Source organism: Hylobates moloch, unplaced genomic scaffold (genome assembly GCF_009828535.3).
Source record: "Hylobates moloch isolate HMO894 unplaced genomic scaffold, HMol_V3 SCAFFOLD_3, whole genome shotgun sequence".
Lineage (NCBI taxonomy): Eukaryota > Metazoa > Chordata > Mammalia > Primates > Hylobatidae > Hylobates > Hylobates moloch.
In genome coordinates, this window is record NW_026652278.1 from 68,072,253 (window position 1) to 68,095,903 (window position 23,651).

The following is a 23,651-nucleotide window of genomic DNA, read 5'->3' on the forward strand; positions in this document are numbered from 1 at the left end:
GGGATACAAACAGTATTAGGGTCCTACTGGGAGCTCAGCCAATGTTACAAATCAAGGGGTGGTGCCAATTCACAAGTCTGTAAAAATCTCCAGCAGCACTCTATACTGTGGCTGTAGGAATGGAGAAAATGGACGGCTGGATTTGACTAGACCTAAGATTTATAGGACAAATGAAGTAGAAAAACAGAAAAGAAAGGAGTTTGAGGGTATGTTAAGAAGGAAGAGAGGTAAGAAGGGATTTGACTAATAAGAAAATGACTTAGTTAGGCTGGGTACAGTGGCTCACACCTGTAATCTCAGCACTTTGGGAGGTTGAGGTGGGCGGATCACTTGAGGTCAGGGGTTCAAGAGCAGCCTGGCCAACATGGGAAACCCTGTCTCTGCAACAAACACAAAAATTAGCTAGGTGTGGTGACACGCACCTGTAATCCCAGAGACTTGGGAGACTGAAGCATGAGAACTGCTTGAACCTGGGAAATGGAGATTGCAGTGAGCTGAGATCACACCACTGCACTCCAGCCTGGGTGACAGAGCAAGACTCTGTCTCAAAAAAAAAAAAAAGAAAATGACATAGTGAAAGGCCTAGAGATTCCAATGAACATGAAGAACAGCAGTAACCTGAGTAAAGGGTTGCTGTAACAAGAGTTTTCTTATCGGAGTGTGTTAATGGTACTATCTTCACCAGACTCAAAATATCCAAGTCATCTCCAACCATTCCCTACCCTTAAATATGTAATCTTGTTAAGTCTCACTGATTCTACTTCTACCATTCTTTTGGTTCTCCCCACTCTCCGTTCCTAATGCTACCAGGCCTTCATTATGTCTCTACCTGATTTCTGGTGTAACTTCGTAACAGGTCTCTCAACCTCAAGTCTTCCTTCTAGTCCACTTCACCACAGTAATTTCTCTAAATGATGATCATAGTCAAATTCCATCTCAGTGGCTTGCCCACCATTTATCAAAGTTCCAACTTCTCTGTGTGGTGATCAATACCCTCATGATCTAGCCCTAACCTAACTTTTCATTCTTTTTCTACTACTGTCCTTCATATATCCTACTCACTAATCAAATTAAACCCTCAAAGAGACCTATGATTTCTTGCTTTCAGACTCAGGCTCAGGAAGTTCTCTTATCTAGAATTCTGTTGCTCATATCCACCAGCACAATTCCACCATTCTTCAAGCCCCTGTTCAAAAGCTACTTTAATCCCTCTGACAGAAATAACCTCCTTTCTCTTTTGAGACGGAGTCTTGCTCTGTCGCCCAGGCTGGAGTGCAGTGGCTCGATCTTGGCTCACTGCAAGCTCTGCCTCCCAGGTTCACGCCATTCTCCTGCCTCAGCCTCCCGAGTAGCTGGGATTACAGGTGCCCGCCACCACGCCCGGCTAATTTTTTGTATTTTTAGTAGAGACAGGGTTTCACTGTGTTAGCCAGGATGGTCTCGATCTCCTGACCTCGTGATCTGCCCACCTTGGCCTCCCAAAGTGCTGGGATTACAGGTGTAAGCCACCGCACCCAGCCTCTCCTCTTTTTTTGAGACAGAGTCTCGCTCTGTTGCCCAGGCTGGAGTGCAGTGGCGCAATCTCGGCTCACTGCAACCTCCACCTCCTGGGTTCAAGCAATTCTCTGCCTGAGCCTCCTGAGTAGCTGGGATTATAGGCGCCTGCCACCACATCCGGCTAATTTTTGTATTTTTAGTAGAGACAGGGTTTCACCATCTTGGCCAGGCAGGTCTTGAACTCCTAACCTCGTGATCCACCCACCTCAGCCTCCCAAAGTGCTGGGGTTACAGGCATGAGCCACCACACCAGGCCCTGAGCCACCACGCCCAGCCATCTCAATTCCTATAAAATAGGCTTGTCTTGGAGCACTTACCATATTACATCTTATTATCATTATTTATATATATCACAGGTCCCATATTAATCTGCAAAGACCCATCTTACTTGTATCTGTATTTCCTTGGTACCTTGAATAAAACACTTAAAAAAATCTAGTAAATAAATAAATCTTACATATCTGACCTTCTATGGAAGATCATATAATATTAGATCCTCTAGAACAGAGGTTCTTAAAGGAGGGCCAATAAGTGTGAAGGTTGCAAATTCATTTCAGAACTATGACCATCCTGAAAATGTTGTGAGTACATACATTTATACATGAATATTTCTGAAGCAAAAGTCCGTAACTTTTATCGGATTCTCAAAGGGATTCTATATTAAGAAATTAATAAATGTTTTTGGTGGTGGTGGCTCACACCTGTAATCCCAGCACTTTAGGAGGCTGAGCCAAAGAGAGCCCTTGAGGCCAGGAGTTTGAGACCAGCCTGGCCAACATGGTGAAACCCCGTCTCTACTAAATATACAAAAATTAGCCAGGTGTGGTACAGCATGCCTGTAATCCCAACTACTCAGGAGGCTGAGGCACGAGAATCACTTAAACCCAGGGGATGGACGTTGCAGTGAGCTGAAATTGTGCCTGGGCAATAGAATGAGACTGCATTCCAGCCTGGGCAACTGAATGAGACTGTGTCTTAAAAAAAAAAATAAAAATAATTAATAAATGTTTTTACGTGTACTTTTAAAATGTGAGTCTTTACCTTTTAGAAATATATTCTAAAGTATTTATAGATAGAAAAGAGTTGAGATTTGTTTCAAAATAATTGAGGTATGAGGTGGGGAGTACTGGATGGGGACATAAATGATACAAGATTGGCTATGATTTGATAATTGTTGAAAATGAATAATTGGTATATAGGAAATTCATATTATTCACTCTACCTTGGTGTATGTTGAAAATTTCCCAATGTAAGTTATTTTACTTCTTTAGAGACAGGGTTTTGCTATATTGTCTAGGCTGGGGTGCAGTGGCTATTCAGATGTGTGATTGTCATACAGTGTATTCTCAAACTCCTGGGCTCAAGTGATCCTCCTGCCTTAGCCTCCCTAGCAGCTGGGACTACAGGCCAATGTAGGAATATTTTTAGTGAAATAGAAAAAGGGTTCTTGGCTAGGTGCAGTGGCTCACACCTATAATCTCAGTGCTTTAAAAGGCCAAGGCAGGAGGATTACATAAGCCCAGGAGTTCAAGGCTGCTGTGGGCTATGATGGCACCACTGCACTCTAGTCTGGGTGACAGAGCGAGACTCTGTCTCTATAAAAAAAATAGTGGGGGTTTTAGCTCCCAAAAGGGTAAGGAAACACTGCTTTCACCTAATTTTGGGATTAAATCAGCCTTTCAGGAAGCCTCTGGCTTAGGTTAGTTGCTTCTCAGGAACTAGACCCAGAGTCCAACTGGCTTCTTGGAAGTAAAACAAATGTCACTTGCTGCTTTTCACACCAAAAGAAAATGCTCATTAGAATCAAGAAGTAGTCAGGCTATCTAAACAGCCATCATGTATTAAAATAGCAAAATATGCAAAGAGTTTGAGAAGATTTTCTTACTGTGCTCAACACTGGCTAGAATTCTATTTCCATGTAATGTTAAAATCTGAGCTTTACATTTTTAGAGAGATGTGAATAATTTAGAGAAGACCTAAAGAAAAACAACAAAAATGGTCAAAAAGTTTGAATATTTCCTTGTTTATAAAAGATGATTTAGAGTGGCAACGGAAAAACTAAAGATCACTTAGTACCAGACCTCAAATATAGGAACACTGATAAGAGCCTACTGCTCTCCATCTTCACTTGTAAGGGATCCACAGAATTCATCTTAAATTATCTCATCTCTCAAAAGGAGTTGGGCTAAATGATTGTTAAATCCACTTATGAGCTCTAAAACCCTATGATGCCCTGGTTTTTGACAGGTGCATTAGTTGAGAAAAACTTATTATCTCTATTTCCTTCCTTGTTTAAATACTCATAGCATAAATATTTAGATTAGATATAATGAAATATTTCCTTATGTGGGACCATCAGAGAATCAAATTAGAATCTATGAAATGTCCATTTTCCTCCTACCTTATCTTCCTGGCCCCTCCATCCTTCCCATATTACATTAAAATAGTTGAGTTGCAGTCTAGCCTGAAGGCAGGAGAGTGAGCAGGATGAATTATTTAATTCGTCTGATGATGCTATGATTGAACTATTTCTCATACACCAAAGATAGAAGGTTGTAAGTGTAATGCATCCCTTGCACCTAAGCCCTTAACTGGCCCCCTTCTCAAATGCTAAAGGGTAATTCTATCTCCATATTAACACTGGACCTACTGAGTAAATGAAGAACACCAAATGCAATCTGCAGAAAACCTGTTTAACATACACAGTTTAAGTATTAATTCCGAATTTCAGAACTACAAATTGCCTTGGCAGAAGTGACATATCTCGTACAGAAACGAACATTTTGTAATATGGAAGAGGTGAGAAAAAATAGAGGGCGATATTGAACAAAATGTTTTATAATCATGTCTGTACTCTCATACTGTTATTTTCCACATATGGAAACTGAGGCATTTTCTTATGAAAAAAATTAACTTATAATGGAAAAGAACATGATAGGTAACAAAATCCTAAGAATTCTATAGAACTACAAATGAAACACAGAAACAGAATTTCTTAAATAGCATTTATTTTCTCTCAAAAAGCCTATTATGTACTAACAAGTGTTCCTCTAAATTATCAGAAAGGCATCACTACTAAAATTTTATACACATTTTTTATATGAGAAAGAATATTGGGTTACAATCTGAATTTCTCTTTATGATTTCTCTTAAAGTACAGAACTGCTATTAAAATGACTAATATTGCTAAAATGAAGGCTACTAAATTTTCCCATGAATTTCGGTGGAATGCCCAAAAATGGTGTTAAGATATGCAGAAGGGCCCATTTCAAGCAAAGCAATCTCTCCACCCCTTCATAAAAGATTTAAGCTAAAGAAAAAAAAAAAAAGAAAGAAAATCCAACAGCTGAAGACATTGGGCTATTTATAAATCTTCTCCCAGTCCCCCAGACAGCCTCACATGGGGGATGTAAACAGCTAACTAAAATATCTTTGAGACTCTTATGTCCACACCCACTGACACAAGCAGAGCTGTAACCACAGTGAAACTAGACTTTGGTTTCCTTTAGCAAGTATGTGCCTATGATAGTAAACTGGAGTAAATGTAACAGTAATAAAACAATTTTTTAAAAAAATAAAAATTATACCTTTTTCTCCAACAAAAGGTAAAGACCACGTGAAGACATCCATAAAATTAGGCAACCAGTAAGGATGTGGAGAACAGTTAAACTGTCGAATATTCATCACATTATTTTCATACTTTAATACAGCAGCTGCAAGATAAGTTGAACATCAGTGTAACTATTTGTCATTAGCCTTAAAAATATAAAATACATAAAAGCAGAAAAATATTAAGAGAAAGGGAGATTGGGGGTGAGTGGAATCAGGGCTGGTAGAGGGAGGAAGAAACTAATTTTTAATAATAACACACGTTTTATTTTTAACACTGTTATGTAGAACTATAACTATAGTCAGGTCTTCACATTACTAATGAAATTTCAAGATTCTTTCCAGAATGTTTGTTTTACTTTACAATCCAATGATGAACATACACTTTTACTAAATCCAAAATTGTGAAAACTCAGTTTTTAGAGGAAACACAGAATGGCAATGAGCAATTTTCTAGGTTTTTAAAGTTCATACAAATTGAGAATTTAAGATCTTTCTAGCTTCAGGCAACCTGAAAAGGATAGCTGAATGGTAATAAAGCAAACAAAAAAAATCCCACCCATTTGGAACATTTTACTTATAAATGTATGAATGTATTTGTTTCATTTAATATGGAAAATCAGACAAAACTACTACAAAGAAATATTTTACTTTGTTTAGAAAAAAAATCCCACTAAAACACCAAAAGAGAATATTATAACCAAACAATCCAAAGATAATATATTCATCCAATGTTTCAATATGTTGATATAATTAAAATCTTAAATGACCTACACAGATTTCAGTTACTGATTATATTACTGTATAGAACACTGGGTTAGAAGGGCTGGATTCTCACCTAAACTATAGCACATACTAGCTGTGCAATGCTTGGTAAATTATTCAACTAATGTGTTTCTCATTTATAAAACAGGACTAATATGTCTACCCTGCCTACCACAGAAGTTTAAGATCAGACAATGCATTTCACATGAAAATACATAAAAGTATAAAATGTCTTGCAGATATAATTTTATGGTTACTTTTCATTTTAATGAAAAGCACTGAAATGCAAATGTTAAATTCCAAGATTTGTGATTTTGGCTAATAGAGAATCAAAAGTAATCCTGCTACATGTTACTGTTTACTAACTTAATAAGTATATGTTTGTTTCCCATATGAAATTCCCATCTGAAATAAAAGTATTTTAAATTATATGCTTTGATAATCAGTTCAAAGTGGGAAAAAAAGGTATTTTAAATTAGCCTCAAAAATTATGAGCTGATACCAAGCTTTCAGATCTTTTGTAAGGGAGAAAAGAGAAAAAAACCTAGAAAATTGCCTTATGGATAGAATGAAAAATTACAAACATACCCATACAACGCAAACACTCAAACCATTAACGTACAGACTCAGGACTACAAAGAGACATTTGATTTTTGATAAGACAGTCAATGGTTTGAGTTTCTTTTCTAAGTACTAAAAAAAATCCATCCCTTAACCTCCTGAGTCAAACCAACAAAGGACAATCAGTAAGGCAGTACTCAACTGGACACTGAACACTAGCTCCCTTAATACTAACAAGAGGAAGCCACAGTTGAGGAATTAGAGCACTGGTAGAAAGTTAAATTTAACACTTGGTTCTGTTTTTGAGAATGGAATCAGGGCAGGGGCGCAGTGGCTCAGGCCTATAATCCCAGCACTTTGGGAGGCTGAGACAGGCAGATCACTTGAAGTCAGGAGTTCAAGACAAGCCTGGTGAACATGGTGAAACCTCATTCTATAAAAATATAAAAATTAGCTGGGCGAGGTGGCAGGTGCCTATAATCCCAGCTGTTAGGGAGGGCTGAGGCAAGAGAATTGCTTGAACCCAGGACGCAGATGTAGCAGTCGGCCGAGGCTGCACCACTGCATTCCAGCCTAGGCAACAGAGCGAGACCCTGTCTCAAGAGAAAGAATGGAATCAAAACTTAGATATGTTTCTTCTCAAAAATGAAGTCATATTTCATAAGATATCTACAGTATAAGTTCTTGTAGCATATTCCGTACCCAAGTTATCCAGCATGCTACTGTTTGGTCTCAGGCAAATGTTTTAATCTTTTAACTGTCACCTCTCATCATCCAAAAAACTTCCTCTGTTCCTCTTTTAAACTTACACCATGACCCTTATTTAGCAATGACCTCATTCTCTCTCTAAATGTCCTTTTTAAAGTCTTTAACCTTCTGTTCTTTCCTCTTGGCCCATCCACTCCAGTCTGATCCTGAAGCTATGGCATAGTCAACTGAATTCCAGACATGTCAAGACAGAAGAGAAGCTGGCCTCTTAATATCATCTTCCAAAGATGTAAACTACATAAACATACCCAATCTCATCTTCAATGTCCTTGGCACACACTTAACTAGATTAAGACCCTTTGGCACTTTCTGTCAATAAACTATATTCAAAATAAAATGAAATCCAATTACTATAGACAGGTCAAATTTTCAGGGAAGGTGGGGAAATGAAAATCTCTGGAACGGAAGGCAAAGGAAAAATGTAGGAAAAAGAAAGAGAAGAATGTATCCCTCAAATGAGATGAAACTGGATTAATTTTAAAAAAAGCTCAAATACAAATCTTCATGGGGCAGTGATAAGACTGTGGAGGTAAAAGAAGGAAATAAGAAAGGGAAAGAGAACCTAGATCAGTGAACATAAAACAAGAAACATGATAAACTAAACAAGTAGACAGTGCAAATAAAATCATCAAAGCAGCAGCAGCTTAATACAAATAAGAAAACATCCTCAATAAGGGAAAAGATTTAAGAAAGACGAGTTTGAGAAAATCATGTTTGGTTTTGCTTGATGCATTTAACTCAGAGCACGTTTTACAAAACGGCTTTTCCAAGAAACAAGTTGTGGAATGGGGTTACATATTACTTAGTTTCACATTTTGGATTTTTATTTATTGTTCTCTCCCCTCCATCTTACAGTTATTTATAAAAAAAACTAGATACTAATAGTTTCAAACAACACCCCTTTTTTATTATATTTAAAAAGTCAATTAAAATACTAAGTTGTTTAACAATTTTTTAATCAACAATATCTTACCTTTATTATTGTAGACATCTAAGTAATTAGGTGCCGAAAAAATTGTTATTAATGAAGGGAACCCTGTAGTTTGACTTTTTCTGTACATTCTATAGCTGCAAAACAAATAGCTTAATATGCATCGTAAAGCATCAATCATGGTTACTAACTTTGATTTATATTTTAGGTGTTAATTTGGGTCAGGGAAACAGAATTCTTACCCTGCATCTTGAGCTTCATGAGCTCTAATAATCGATAACAAATTATTGTTTTGCAAAAATTCACACACTGCTGGATAGCTGTGGGGGAAAAAGAGTAAATTAAGTAAAATAATGGTTTTTCTGTATGAAGCATATGCTATGTTAACAACTAAAATGTGATTAATCTTGCATATTTTTCCTTACTTATAAAAATAAGAACATCCTCGAACTGTATTGTGACTAAAATGTTCCTGTGATTTTTCATTTCCAAAATCTTCAGAAGGATCGGACCATAACAAGTCACACATTGGTCCAAATGCAGGTGGCTCTTTGAATCTATCTAACTGTGAAAGAAAGAAAAGAAAGAACAGAAGTAACTCATCAAAAAGTAAGGACAAAATGTGCATTAAAATACTAGTTCATTCTATATTATTGTGAACAAATAGAAGCTATTTCCTTAAGATATCAGTATATTAATTTTTACCATTACCTAATCTTGGCAGTGAAGAGAAGTTTGAAACTTCTACTCTACTCAACAATGTACCATAAATAGAAATCAATCTTGGAAGTAAAATATATACTTACTCTCCTAATATCATCCAGTGTGTGTATTTCTGGTGAAAGTCCACCATGAACACAAAGAAACTGTTGGTTTAAAAGTGCAGCAAGAGGCAAACTATCAAAAGCTTCCATACAAGCTTCATAGACTCTTTCCGAATACTTAATTTTACCTAGAAAAACAAAAAACTAATTGAAAATTACATTACTGGTTGACCATTTTAAACATATATATTAGATTTTTATTTCTTGTTCTCTCCCCTCCTTTATATCTTATAGCTATTTATAATGAAATTGAGATAGGTACAGTTTCAACTGCAGTAATAACCCAGATAGATAGACAGACAGACAGACAGATGGCAAGAAAATTATAGAGACAGTAAACAGCAAAGTGGTGGCCAGGGCTTCAGAGTGAGTGAAGGGGTGACTATAAAAAGGTAGTGAGAGAACTTATAGCATGATAAAACTTTTCTGTATCATGATAGTAGTAGTGGGCAACTCTATGTAGCGTCAAAAGTCACAGAAGTAAATACCACAGAGAATAAATTTTACTGCACACAATTTTTTTTTAAGGAAAGCATCTGGCCGGGCGCGGTGGCTCACGCTTGTAATCCCAGCACCTCGGGAGGCCGAGGCGGGCGGATCACGAGGTCAGGAGATCGAGACCACGGTGAAACCCCGTCTCTACTAAAAATACAAAAAATTAGCCAGGCATGGTGGCGGGTGCCTGTAGTCCCAGCTACTCGGAGAGGCTGAGGCAGGAGAATGGCATGAACCCAGGAGACGGAGCTTGCAGTGAGCCGAGATTGCGCCACTGCACTCCAGCCTGGGTGACAGAGCGAGACTTCGTCTCAAAAAAAAAAAAAAAAAAAAAAAAAGGAAAGCACCTTCCCCTATAAGAATCAACAAAAATATGCAATGTTATCAGTCTTATGAAGACAAAATATTTGCTCTCTCTCAAACTATTCTCAATGATATTATGTCTTATGAAGCAAAATATTTGCTCTCTAAAATTATGTTATTCAGCAGAAAAGTCATCAAGTATTGTTAAGAATAAGTAAGTCAAATCTCTAAAAACAGGCCAGGCACGGTGGCTCACGCCTGTAATCCCAGCACTTTGACAGGCCAAAGCAGGCAGATCGCTTGAGGCCAGGAGTTCGAGACCAGTCTGGCCAACAGGGCAGAACACTGTCTCTACTAAAAATACAAAAATTAGCCAGGCATGGTGGTGTGCACCTGTAATCCCAGAGACTCAATGGGTGAGGCACGAGAATCACTTGACCCCAGAAGGTGGAGGCTGCAGTGAGCTGAGATCGTGCCACCTGCACTCCAGCCTGGGCGACAGAGCAAGACTCTGTCTCAAAAAAAAAAAAAAAAAAAAAAAAAAGAAAGAAAGAAAGAAATCTCTTAAAAACAGCTCAACCCTTCACCTTTATCGGCCAAATAAGGCAAAATTAGAACTGTACTTGAGGTTAAAATCATTTTAATACTTGCTTTATTTTATTCTAAGAGTCAATGACTATTCTTATTATAGGCAAGATGACTACATCATCACAACAAAATTCAAGGTTCATCCAATTTTTCTGAAAAATAAAAGATAATAGCATGCTCATGTCAGAAAAGCTGAGGGGTTCCTCTTGTCTACAATGAATACTTTAAAATGGGCAGTGAAGCAGGAAGCCAGTATAGAAACACAAGAAAGACAAAACTCTACCAAATCAAACTATCATTTACTTTTAGAGAGATATCATGCACTTTTCATTTGCTCCTTTACAACTTTAAATTCCTATTTTGGTTTTGATGAGATTTTGGTAGGTGGTTTGTTATTTATCTAGGCAAAGAAAAAGAACTTAGTTCCCATTTCCTGTTTTAATACTGTAATATTCAAGTATTAAAAAAACTATATATATATATATATCCAGCAACCAGAGATTCTAAACTGGTAGTGTGCTAATGACTCTGTTTTCTAGCACTGTGGTTTAATAAAAATTCTAATTTGACTGCTTTTAGGTCAAGCATGCACTTTCCAGGTCTTATCTTATTCATTTAGGTTAACTGCCTGATCCTTGAAGTTATAAGAGTATGCCACTTCTGCCACTACCCATCACTGTATTTTTCTCCTTTTGCTGCAAATCTCTACTTAATATGACCTTTATTGGATCATGTTTTGAGTCTCAAAACGTTGAAATTATTTCTGCTTTTAGAATTCAACTCTACCTAATACAGTCATGAATATTAACTCAAAAAGCACAAAGGCAGGCCAGGCACGGTGGCTCACACCTGTAATCCCAGCACTTTGGGAGGACGAGGCAGGTGGATTACTTGAGGTCAGGAGTTAGAGACCAGCCTGGCCAATATGGTGAAACCCCGCCTCTACTAAAAATACAAAAATTAGCAGGACGTGGTGGCACATGCCTGTAATTTCAGCTACTTGGGGGGCTAAGGCAGGAGAATGCTTGAACCCGGGAGGAGGAGGTTGCTGTGAGCCGAGATTGTACCACTGCACTCCAGCCAGGGCGACAGAGCGAGACTGTCTCAAACAAATAAAAATAATAAAAAAGCACAAAGGTTTGAGGTGTGAAAAAGGCCTAATCTTGTTCTGTAACATATGGTTACTTACAGGTATTAGATTACCATTGCTGTAATAATTTGAGAGAGAAAAGGGATAAACATTGCAGGTTAAGAATTTGACCAACTGTACCTGACTAGTCTTAAAACAATGATATTAAAAAAAAAAACAAAAAATTTAAAAAAGAATTTCAATCATTAATAGCATGATTGAAATGATCTGCAATGGTAACAGGAGAAACAATTTGTTAGGATTCCTCACAGGAATGCCTCAAGATTGAAGGATAAAAATCTCCAATGCAAAATAACATTTTTTTCTTTTGGTTTTTATTTTTTCCTGTTAGAAAAAATATATACATTTTTTTTTTCCTGAGACAGAGTTTCGCTCTTGTTGCCCAGGCTGGAGTACAATGGCATGATCTTGGCTCACTGCAACCTCCGCCTCCCAGGTTCAAGTGACTCTCCTGCCTCAGCCTCCTGAGTACCTGGGATTACAGGCACATGTCACCAGGCCTGGCTAATTTTTGTATTTTTAGTAGAGATGGGGTTTTGCCGTGTTGGCCAGGCTGGTCTCGAACTACTGACCTCAGGTGATCCACCCGCCTCGGCCTCCCAAACTGCTAGGATTACAAGCGTAAGACACCGTGCCCGGCTTAGAAAAATTAATTTTAACATTAAAACTTATATATAAAAGTCTAAGTATGTTTGTAAAAGTTAAACATAATAGGAAATTCTGAAATGAAAACTTTTTTTTTTTTTTTCAGACAGGGTCTGACTGTATTGCCCAGGCAATTGCCCGTGCAGTGCAGTGGCACAATCTCAGCTCACTACGACCTCCGATTCCCAGGCTCAAGCGATCCTCCCATCTCAGCCTCCTGAGTAGCTGGGACTACAGGAGTGTGCCGCCACACCCAGCTAATTTTTTTTTTTTTTGTATTTTTGGTGGAGATGGGGTTTCATCATGTTGGCCAGGCTGGTCTCCAACTCCTGAGCTCAGGCAATCTGCCTGCCTGGGCCTCCCAAAGTGCTGGGATTACAGGCATGAACCACCATGCCCCACCAAAAACTTCTTAATACCATTAAACACCAGAGAGTGCTCGACAACTTTCCTCAAAGCTTTATGTGTGGACATGAAATCTGTCCTTACATGTTGCACTGTAAAGTCTTCAAAACTCTTACTACCCACATAAGTACAAAAGAATACTGAGGAAGTGAAAACATTTCTCCTGGCAGTACTCACATTCCTGCTTAAAGGTAAAATATTCAGTAAGGTGTCTGCATTCATGGTTGCCTCTCAGAAGAAATAATGTGCTTGGGTATAGAATCTTCAGAACCCATAAATACAAGACACACTGCAAAAGAAAATTTTTCTAGTGAATTTATCTTGTATTTTTGTTTAATGAAGCTGCTTGATCTTTGCTCCTTTTCCTCTATTACCCTTACCATCCTCTATTATCTTTCTTTGTCCCTTACTAAAATTATAAGCACCACAAAAATCACAGATTTTGTCATCTTATTCACTTTTGATTCTCCACTCCCAGAAAAGTACCTAGCAAATAGGAGAAGAGCAATAAATATTTGTTGAATGAATGAGTCAAACAATCTACTTAACTACTTTGGATTTACAGACTGCCCAATATAAAAACCATTAGCACACTGGTCTACAGATGTGTATTAGTAAACAAAATAACACTGTCAAAATAACAGCAGCTAACATTTATTAAGTACTTACAATATGTGAAGCACTATATAATTAATTCCCCTAATTTATTCCTCAAACAACACTATGAAGTATGTAATATCATCTTTATTTTACAAATGAGAAACTGAAGCAAAGATCTTAAGTAACTTGTCCAAAACCACAAAACTTCTAAGCGATGGAGATAGGATTCTGATCCTCTGATCTTAAGCATTATGCCATGCTGCCCATGAAGGGAAGGTCCATGTTTTATGTTTGTTTCATTGATTATGAATATTGCCTTACATATGGTAAGTGCTTATTATCTGAACTAATTCAATGCAAATGTAATTTTTCAAATAAAAATATTACTAAACATAGCAGATGCTATTCTCTAAATAGATTTAACATAAGAGACTCACATTTTACTTATTTGCTTAAAAAAGGAAGAACTATTTGATATGGAAATAAGCATGGTTTATATAATCATATGCAAAAAGAAAAAACAAACTTTTTTATTTTTAGAGACAAGGTCTCACTGTCACCCAGGTTGGAGTGCAATGGCACAATTACTGCTCACTGCAGCCTCGAGCTTCTGGGCTCAAGAAATCCTCCTATCTCAGTCTCCTGAGCAGCTGGGACTACAGGCACATGCCACTAGGCCCAGCTAAGTTTTTATATCTTTTTGTGGAGACAGGGTTTCACCATGTTTCCCTGGCTGGTCTGGAACTCCTAGGTTCAAGCAATCTGCCTGACTTGGCCAACCTGTGCTGGGATTACAGGTGTGAGCCACCACACCCAACCAAACTTTATTGTTAATAAACTAAAGTATATTTAAACGTGTAACTATTCACATCCTTCATTTTATTCACAAGGGAAAAAAGTAATAAAATTAGGGAAATAATCTGTTCTCAATGCTTATTTTGATTATTTGTTATTTTCCTTTTATAACAACAAAATGTATTAAAAGAGTCGGCTACATCCAGGCACGGTGGCTCACGCCTGTAATCCCAGCACTTCGGGAGGCCGAGGCAGGCAGATCACCTGAGGTCAGGAGTTCGAGACCAGCTTGACCAACATGGCAAAACCCCATCTCTATTAAAAATACAAAAACTAGCCGGGAGTGGTGGTGGGCACCTGTAATCCCAACTACTCAGGAGGCTGAGGCAGGAGAATCTCTTGAACCTGGGGGGCAGAGGCTGCAGTGAGCTGAGATCACGCCACTACACTCCAGCCTGGGTGACAGTGAGAGTCCATCTCAATTAAAAAAAAAAAAAAGAGTCAGCTACAAAACAATCTTATACAAGGACATGCACACCAACTTAGTTACCAAATAAGCTTCATAAAACTGTTTATTTTATTGTTTTGGTCAAATGCCTGAAATTTTTTTGTTAAGATGGGCCATTTTCTGATTTGCCTGAAGCCCTGTGATAATTTGGGAAAAGTTGACGAGGCTAATAATCAACTATCAGCAGAAGGAAGAAGAACTCAAAATAGCAAAATTCCTAAGGGAAGCAGGACGGACAGAGTCTGGAACTTCCTTTCACTCTGAGAATCCTAGCACACCTCAGAAAAAAAGGTATATTGGAAACACTGGAGAAGGAGATATAAACAACAGTAACCAACGTAAATTCATCAGGTAAGGTTTCAGTATATACTAGGAAAGGTGGTTAAAAGCACATGCTTGGAGTCACATTGCCTGGCTATGCTGTTTACTAATAATACCTTGGGCAAGTTACTTAACCTCTCTAAGCCTCAGGTTCCTCATTTATAAAATGAATAAAACAACAGTACTTACCTCATTAATATTATTGTGAGGATTAATCGATATGTCTTCAGTGCCTAGAACATGCTTAGAACATATTAAATGTGCAACACAGGTATCTATTGGTAGAAATTTGACCCCACAATTCTACCTCTAGGAATTTGTCCTACAAAAATAATCAGGCAAGTATGTAAAGATGTATGAATAATATGACTCATTAAAGCATCATTTGTAAAGGAAAAAAACTGGGAACATCTTCAGTGTCTAACAACAAGGAATTAATTAATTATGGTTTGTTTATTAGATGGAAAACAATGTAGATATTAAAATGATAGTACAAGTTTATATTTACTGACTTGGAAAGATATTTGGTGTAGGGATATATGAAAAAGCAAGTTACAGAAAATATTATAATATGATCCCCTTCTCATTAAAAAAAGAAAGAAAATGTATATATTGGAAAATACATACTGTTCTACATTTACTGCATTTTATTTATATAATTTAAAAAGATGGCAGGGCAACGTGGCTCACATCTGTAATCTCAACACTTTGGGAGTCCAAGGCAGGAGGATCACTTGAGTCCAGGAGTTCAAGACCAGCCTGGGCAACATAGGAAACTCCATTGCTACAAAAAAATTAAAAATTAGTCTAGACATGGTGGTGTGCACCTGTGGTCCCAGCTATTTGAGAGACTGGGACAGAAGGATCCCTTCAGCCCAAGAGGTCAAGGCTACATTGAGCCATGCTGGTGCCACTGTACTCCAGCATGGGCCACAGAGTAAGACCCTGTCTCAAAAAAAAGAAAAAGAAAGAAGAAAAAGGAGCAAAGGAACCATCTACTGTTAAGTGATAATCAAAAGGTCATTTTAATGCCTCATGTTTTTAAAAACAAATTAATACTTTCCAAATACACAAAGATTCCATAGGATATACTTGAGTCTTAATAGCTACACAAGGAGAAACAGAAGCACTAGGGCTCAAGCAATAAAAAAATCACAATATACTTTATTTAATCAGAGAGAATTCAAGTAATCTTTTTTCACATGGTTTAATGCCTTTAGGGGCAAGAGAGATAAATAGCACTAACTTTTTAAGGCCACTAGTTAACAGGGCAATAAGGACCCCTCAGTCAGTTCATAAATTCCACCGGGAAAAAAATGGCAATTATAATTATATAAACAGAGTTATACAAAGAAATTTATTTGAATTGTTTGAAAGATAGAACAGGAATAAATAGTAGCTTTTCATAAAAACTTCAGAATATGCAGAGTTATTAAAAAAACCTAACACAGGTACTTGTGAAAACTAGGATTAAGGGAAAGCATCTATGTTAACACTTAACAGCAAATCAAATGACAGTTTATGATTATTACCTCTATACTAAAATAACCTCTGTCCACATAATCGCCAAGAAAAAGGTATCGCGTATTAGCAGGTGATCCTCCTACTTCAAAAAGTTTCATCAGATCAAAAAATTGGCCATGGATGTCACCACACACTGAAACAAGAAGATTATTAGATAAGGGAAAAAAATCTCTAAAATAACAAATTTTAGTTAAGTTAAAACATATTTTACATAAGACATAGTATAAATGCTATCAAGAAATGTCTGAGAAGGAAGTAGAATATGAAGAGTCACGAGTAGGATGATGTGTAACCAAGTGTTCATGTGCTCAAGATCTAGAAAAAGATGTAACAGAAATAACGAAATTTGTGGTCAGTGACAAACTGAAATCTACATTTATAAAGATCGTCTCTAGGACTCCAAGGATGTGTTTTAAGTTTCAAGATGACAAAATTACAATGGTGGCAGTTAAAATATCCATTCTAACTCAATACTTTCTGTTGCTCTCTAAATGGTCACTTTTGGTATCTGATATGACATCAAAGTATTTGACCCTAACAATTGAAAGCAAAGTAAGTATTGATCAAATTGAAGTATGGTCAACACAGTTGATGAAACCTTCACAAAAGCATATTAGATTAACTTCTACACTCCGATTATTTAGAATCGTGTCTATTCACTGATAACAGGCAATCATTTTTAAGTATGGAAAATAAGTTGAAATTCAAGATAATGTCCAAGTAATATTGATTTAGCATACAGTATCATTGAAAACAGTTAAGTTGTAAATCCAGGCAACTAAATAATGACATAAAACATGAATAAGCTTACCTGTGATTGGAGCTTCTACTTCTATCATGGTTTTCTCTCTCCGAAGGATGGCAGCACCCTCATTGATAATTCTAAGCGCAATTTCTTCATCTACTCGACCTTCTTTCACCAAGTGGTTCTTCAGAACATCAACCCTGGGTATCCCATCCAAATCAAATACTTCTTCAGATGTCAAGCGATGTGTTGGGGGGAAAGGGACAGCTGCAAATTTTTTTTTAATTAATAAAAAATAAGTCACCAAAAATACATTAACTTAAAAACTAATAATTGGATCTAGATAAGAGTAAAAATTGTAAAGCAGGGATTTTTCTTTCTTCTTCATTTATTGGGTAGAAGTGTTTTTCTAAATAGTAAGCAAATTATACCACTTTTAAAGCTATTTAGACTAACATATTCTTTGTTGAGAATTATTAGAGAAATGAGTTGTCTCACAAAATTAAGTTCTTTCAGGATAACCAAAACTTCTTTAAGCCAAAACATTTTTAGGCAGAACTCTCAAAATATTGTATCATAGTATTAGATATTCTTTACCTTAAATGAAGTACAATAAATACAATTTAATGCTGGGAGTAGCGGAGCATGTCTGTAATCACGACTACTTGGTAGGCTGGGGCAGGAGGATAACTTGAGGCCAGAAACTGGAGACCAGCCTGGGCAACACAGCGAGACACCATCTCAAAAATACCCCACAACACTTTAATACCAAATGAGCCTAACTAGAAAGAAAACCCAAATACAAGGTGATTTACCATGTTCCTTTCTAATAAGAACATAAAAAGAATGTTTTCTGACCAACTTGACTATACGCTTTTAGAGATATAGACCAAACACCAGATGTTTACTTCTGAAATGCAAATTAATTTAGTAGGCTTAAAATAATAAATCATAATTTCAAAATATTGATTTTTCTCCTACCTTACGTAATGTTTCACAAAACACTTTCATTCAAAATCTTTATGCATATATTCAAAACCAGTGCATTCCTTATCATTGGAGTGACTTTGATTCACCTAACACACATTCTGAAAGCAAATCATCTTCATTTCCATCTAAACTGTTTGAGATACAGCACTTTTTGCAAATGTGTAAAATGTTACCACTGCAAATTTATCCCTGTAATTTTTTTTTTTTTTTTGAGATGGAGTCTTGTTCTGTCGCTCAGGCTGGAATGCAGTGGCGTGAACTCGGCTCACTGCAACCTTCGCCTCCCGGGTTCAAGGGATTCTCCTGCCTCAGCCTCCTGAGTAGCTGAGATTACAGGCATCCACCATCACGCCCAGTTTATTTTTGTATTTTTAGTAGAGACCCGATTTCACCATGTTGGCCAGGCTGGTGTCGAACTCCTGACTTCAGGTGATCTGCCCGCCTTGGCGTCCCAAAGTTCTGGGATTATACACATGAGCCACTGCACCTGGCCTATCCCTACAAATTTAACCAAAAGTTCCCGTTTCATCATAGTTAAGTAGTTGGTTTCTTTACTCCTTAGTACATATTTATGATTTCTGTAAGAAATCACCAACTGTACTGTTTTTAAGTGATATTTGTTGAGTGGAATGGAAAACATGAACGTCTATTTCAATGGCATCTAAGCACAATTTTGAGGTCATATACCTAGGAAAAATTACTATATAGTAAGTTTTTCTTATTCCTTTTTTACTGAATCCAACAAGTAAATCTTTACGCATTCAAAATCAGCTTGGACTGAAGCAGTTTCAGGCTCTTTACTGAACAGTACTTTGTTTTTCAAAATAAAGAAAGTGAGAGAGAAATGTACATTAGGAGTCTAATAAATATAGACTGAAATGTAAGGCAGCTCCCTCTTTCCAGATTTTTTTTTTTAGAAAAATAGGCCGGGTGCACGCCGGGCGCGGTGGCTCATGCTTGTAATCCCAGCACTTTGGGAGGCCGAGGCGGGCGGATCACGAGGTCAGGAGGTCGACACCACGGTGAAACCCCGTCTCTACTAAAAACACAAAAAATTAGCTGGGCGTGGTGGCGAGCGCCTGTAGTCCCAGCTACTCGGAGAAGCTGAGGCAGGAGAATGGCATGAATCTGGGAGGCGGAGCTTGCTGTGAGCCGAGATCGCACCACTGCACTCCAGCCTAGGTGACAGAGCGAGACTCCGTCTCAAAAAAAAAAAAAAAGAAAAATAGGCCGGGTGCAGTGACTCACACCTGAAATCCCAGACTTTGGGAGGCCAAGTCCAGTGGATCACTTGAAGTCAGGAGTTCAAGAGCAGCCTGGCCAACATGGTGAAACCCCATCCCTACAAAAAACACAAACATTAGCTAGGCATGGTGGCGCATGCCTGTAGTCCCAGCTACTCGGGAGGGTGATGCAGGAGAATCACTTAAATACGGGGAGGCGGAGGTTGCAGTGAGCCTAGACTACACCACTGCACTTCCAGCCTGGGTGACAGAGTGAGACTCCATCAAATATATATATATATATATATCTCTCTCTCTGAGCATATGGTATATGGTATTTTCCTGATGCCTTAAGGTCATCATTGTAATTATCAATTATTACAGAGAAGCTTGGAAATGTACAGAACCAACTGCTCCTTTACATTTCAACTTAAAGTAACCAAAAAAAAAAAAAAAAACTAGGTTAGATTCATATCAATTACCTAAGAAAGAATATAATCACATTCTCATACCAGGAGAAAACATTGAGGAAGAACTCAATCCTTTACAAATGAGGTAAGAACTAAGGCAGAGAGATGCCAATCATTTCTAAAAGACTGAAATCACTAATCCCTCTTTTTTTTTATTTGCTATTTAGTATAAAAAAAAATGACCCTTGTTTATTTTCCCTTCACAAGAAAAATGTATTACCATTACTTTTCACTCATCTAGAATAAGGCATTAAAATATATATATATATATATATATTTTTTTTTTTTTTTTTGAGACGGATCCTCTGTCCCCAGGCTGGATCACGGCCATCACTGCAACTCCCTCCGGTTCCGCCTCTTCTGCCTCACCCCTCAATACTGGACTACAGGCCCCCCCCCTCACCCGGGTAGAGACGCGGTTTCACCGTGGTCTTGATCTCCTGACCTGGTGATCCACCCGCCTCGGCCTCCCAAAGTGCTGGGATTACAAGCGTGAGCCACCGCGCCCGGCCTGGCATTAAAATATATTTTACCCCCAAATATAGCAATGTCAAGATTCTAATAAAATAAAAGCCTCAAAGAATGTTTTTACCAACCAAAGATTAAACAAACCATTATATATGCTATAACCAAATTTGCCCTCATGGTAGAGTAATTGTGTAAAAAATAAACATTTTTAATGAACTGATTACTAAATAAATCAAGTGTTACTTTTGGGACATTATAAAAATGAGGTTAAGTATCTCTTACTAATAAACACAAATTTCTGAGATCAAGATAGAATCAGTTTTTTCACCAGGTCAGAGAATTTCTTTTTTTTTTTTTTTGGCACTCTACTTGGGAAAAGAAACACTATTTAAGATGCTGCGTTCTGGCCGGGTGCAGTGGCTCACGCCTGTAATCCCACCACTTTGGAAGGCCAAGGCGGGCAGATCATGAGGTCAAGATTTTAAGACCACCCTGGCCAACATGGTGAAACTCCGTCTCTACTAAAAATACAAAAATTAGCTGGGTGTGGTGGTGCACGCCTGTAGTCCTAGCTACTCGGGAGGCTGAGGCAGGAGAATCACTTGAATCCAGGAGGCAGAGGTTGCAGTGAGCCAAGATCGTGCCAGATCGACAGATTGAGACTCAGCCTCAAAAAAAAAAAAAGCTGTGTTCTACATGATGAATATTTCCTATTTATTTATTTATTTTGAGACAGAGTCTCACTCTTGTCTCCCAGGCTGGAATGCAGTGGCGAGATCTCGGCTCACTACAACCTCCACCTCCTGGGTTCAAGCGATTCTCCTGCCTCAGCCTCCCAAGTAGCTCGGATTACAGGCACCCGCCACCACATCCGGCTAATCTTTGTATTTTTAGTAGAGACAGGGTTTCACCATGTTGGCCAGGCTGGTCTCAAACTCCTAACCTCAGGTGATCCGCCTGCCTCGGCCTCCCAAAGTGTTAGGATTACAGGCGTCAGCCACTGCGCCTGGCCTGGATGATATATACTTCCTAACAATCAACAACATAATTCCACTAATTGCTGAATTCTGTTCAAAACATAGAACTTCCTAAAAATCCACATATGAGACCACTCCCTACTTCCCCCTCAGCCAGACACAAGTGGTACTGCATATTTTCACACACACTGTGAATGCTCTACTTCAAGTCACACTGAAGAACTATAATGTATTCACCTGAAAAAGAAAGTATAAACTGACTCCATGCCACAGTTAGTTATCTAAAGACCTATACTTTCCTATTTATTTTTCAACTCAAGGCACACTTCTACATTTCAAAACCAGCTGGGACAGCTTTTTAAAATGTGTACAGGTTGAGTGGTAGAAAAACATCACCTACTCATGAGTAAAGGTAGATGAAAGCTACAGGGAATCAATGTTAACACTGAAAATAAAAATAGGCACTTTCAAATGAGTATGTTTTGGCTGGGCGCAGAGGCTCACCCCTGTAATCCCAACACTTTGGGAGGCTGAGGCGGGTGGATCACTTGAGGTCAGGAATTCAAGACCAGCCTGGCCAACATGGTGAAACTCCGTCTCTACTAAACACACAAAAAATTAGCCAGACGTGGTGGCCATATGCCTGCTGTCCCAGCTACTCAGGAGGCTGAGGCAGGAGAATCACTTGAACCGAGGAGATGAAGGTTGCAGTGGGCCGAAATCATGCCAGCGCATTCCAGCCCGGGTGACAGAGTGAGACTCCGTCTAAAAATAAAAAATAAAAATAAAAAAATTTTAATTTATCAGCAAATAAGAGCAAAAAGGCATGTATAGTATTGTTTCGCAAGTGGAGAAAGGAGCTTCAGCAAGAGACCTGACAGGGCAAAAGATAACTGACCAAATAGAATTTGGCCTAACATAAGTTGCTCAATAGAGAGTTAAAATTTTTTTTCATCAAAAATTAATTCTCTGGCCAGGTGGGGTGGCTCATGCTTGTAGTCCCAGCACTTTGGCAGGCCAAGGCAAGTAGATCACTTGTGGTCAGGAGTTCAAGACCATCCTGGCCAACATGGTGAAACCCCATCGCTACTAAAAATACAAAAATTAGCCAGGCGTGGTGTCGCGCCTGTAGTCCCAGCTACTTGGGAGGCTGAGGCACAAGAATCGCTTGAACCTGGTTGGCTGGGGGTTGTAGTGACCTGAGATTATGCCACTGAACTCCAGCCTGGGCGATAGAGACTCTATCTCAAAACAAAATTAATTCTCAACTACTACTTTGTTTTGCAACTCCTAAAGCATTTTAAAGCATTTCCATATAGTTTTCAAGCTTTTTAAAGGTTTTGCTTTTTTATTTCTAATTCATCTTCAGCCAATTATTTTTACTTTTTTCTTTTTTTTGAGACGGGGTCTTGCTCTGTTGCCCAGGCTGGAGTGCAGTGGCACGATCTCGGCTCACTGCAAGCTCTGCCCCCCGGGTTCATGCCATTCTCCTGCCTCAGCCTCCCGAGTAGCTGGGACTACAGGCGCCTGCCACCATGCCCAGCTAATGTTTTTGTATTTTTAGTAGAGAAGGGGTTTCACAGTGTTCGACAGGATGGTCTCTATCTCCTGACGTGATCTGCCCGCCTCGGCCTCCCAAGGTGCTGGGATTACAGACGTGAGCCACCGCGCCTGGCCTATTTCTACTTTTCCAGAGTTTTTTTTTTTCGCCTCCATACATACTTTTTCCTCCTAAGTTTCAGACTATGTTTCCTTACTTTTCTATATTTGCGATAGGGAAAAACCAGAAAACAAATGTATATAAATGCAATATAAATAGTCAACAACTGAAATGGCTAATAATAGAGGATTTGTTGGAACAACCTAAAGAGCTACAAAATCTGCCGGGTATGATGGCTCACGCCTGTAATCCCAACACTTTGGGAGGTCGAGGCAGGTGGATCACCTGAGGTCAGAAGGTCGAGACCAGCCTGGCCAACATGGTGAAACCTTGTCTCTACTAAAAACCCAAAAATTAGCTGGGCATGGTGGCGCACGCCTGTAATCCCAGCTACTCAGGAGGCTGAGGCAGGAGAATCGCTCGAATCTGGCGGGCGGAGGTTGCAGTGAGCCGAGATCACGCCACTGCACTCCAGCCTGGGTGACAACAAAACTCCATCTCAAAAAAAAATAAACCAAACAAAAAAAAGAGCTACAAAATCTCCTCGAAACCTAAAAATCTTGATTTGGTAACATTCATTTTGACCAAACCGTTCTGTTGAAAATCTTCCTTTTATCCAAATTTTGACATGAAGGGCATATCTATATAGTAACCAATAATATTTGCAAGGTATTTTCACTCACATTTAATGTATGGTGGCTAAAAAAACAAGGACTGAAAAACATTTTAATTTAGGAAGTTGGAAAAATAAATCAAGAACACAGACTGA

The 23,651-nt window shown here is 38.4% G+C and overlaps 1 protein-coding gene across 9 annotated transcripts in view; it reads right to left on the reverse strand.

Annotated features, from left to right (window-relative positions):
• Positions 1-23,651, reverse strand: part of PPP3CB (protein phosphatase 3 catalytic subunit beta) — a 58,430-nt gene that overhangs the window by 24,086 nt on the left and 10,693 nt on the right. For 7 of the 9 annotated variants that reach the window (XM_032140159.2, XM_058436355.1, XM_032140149.2 and 4 more), the window contains exons 2-9: positions 17,161-17,361; positions 16,358-16,482; positions 12,779-12,890; positions 8,998-9,143; positions 8,617-8,756; positions 8,434-8,511; positions 8,234-8,328; positions 5,145-5,270 (exon numbers count right to left, since the gene is read on the reverse strand). In XM_032140159.2, coding sequence (XP_031996050.1) covers positions 5,145-5,270; positions 8,234-8,328; positions 8,434-8,511; positions 8,617-8,756; positions 8,998-9,143; positions 12,779-12,890; positions 16,358-16,482; positions 17,161-17,361 — 1,023 coding nt within the window. Of the gene's footprint in view, positions 1-5,144; positions 5,271-8,233; positions 8,329-8,433; positions 8,512-8,616; positions 8,757-8,997; positions 9,144-12,778; positions 12,891-16,357; positions 16,483-17,160; positions 17,922-23,651 lie in introns of those variants that run through there. The other 2 variants (XM_032140143.2, XM_058436357.1) reach the window with 2 other exon arrangements.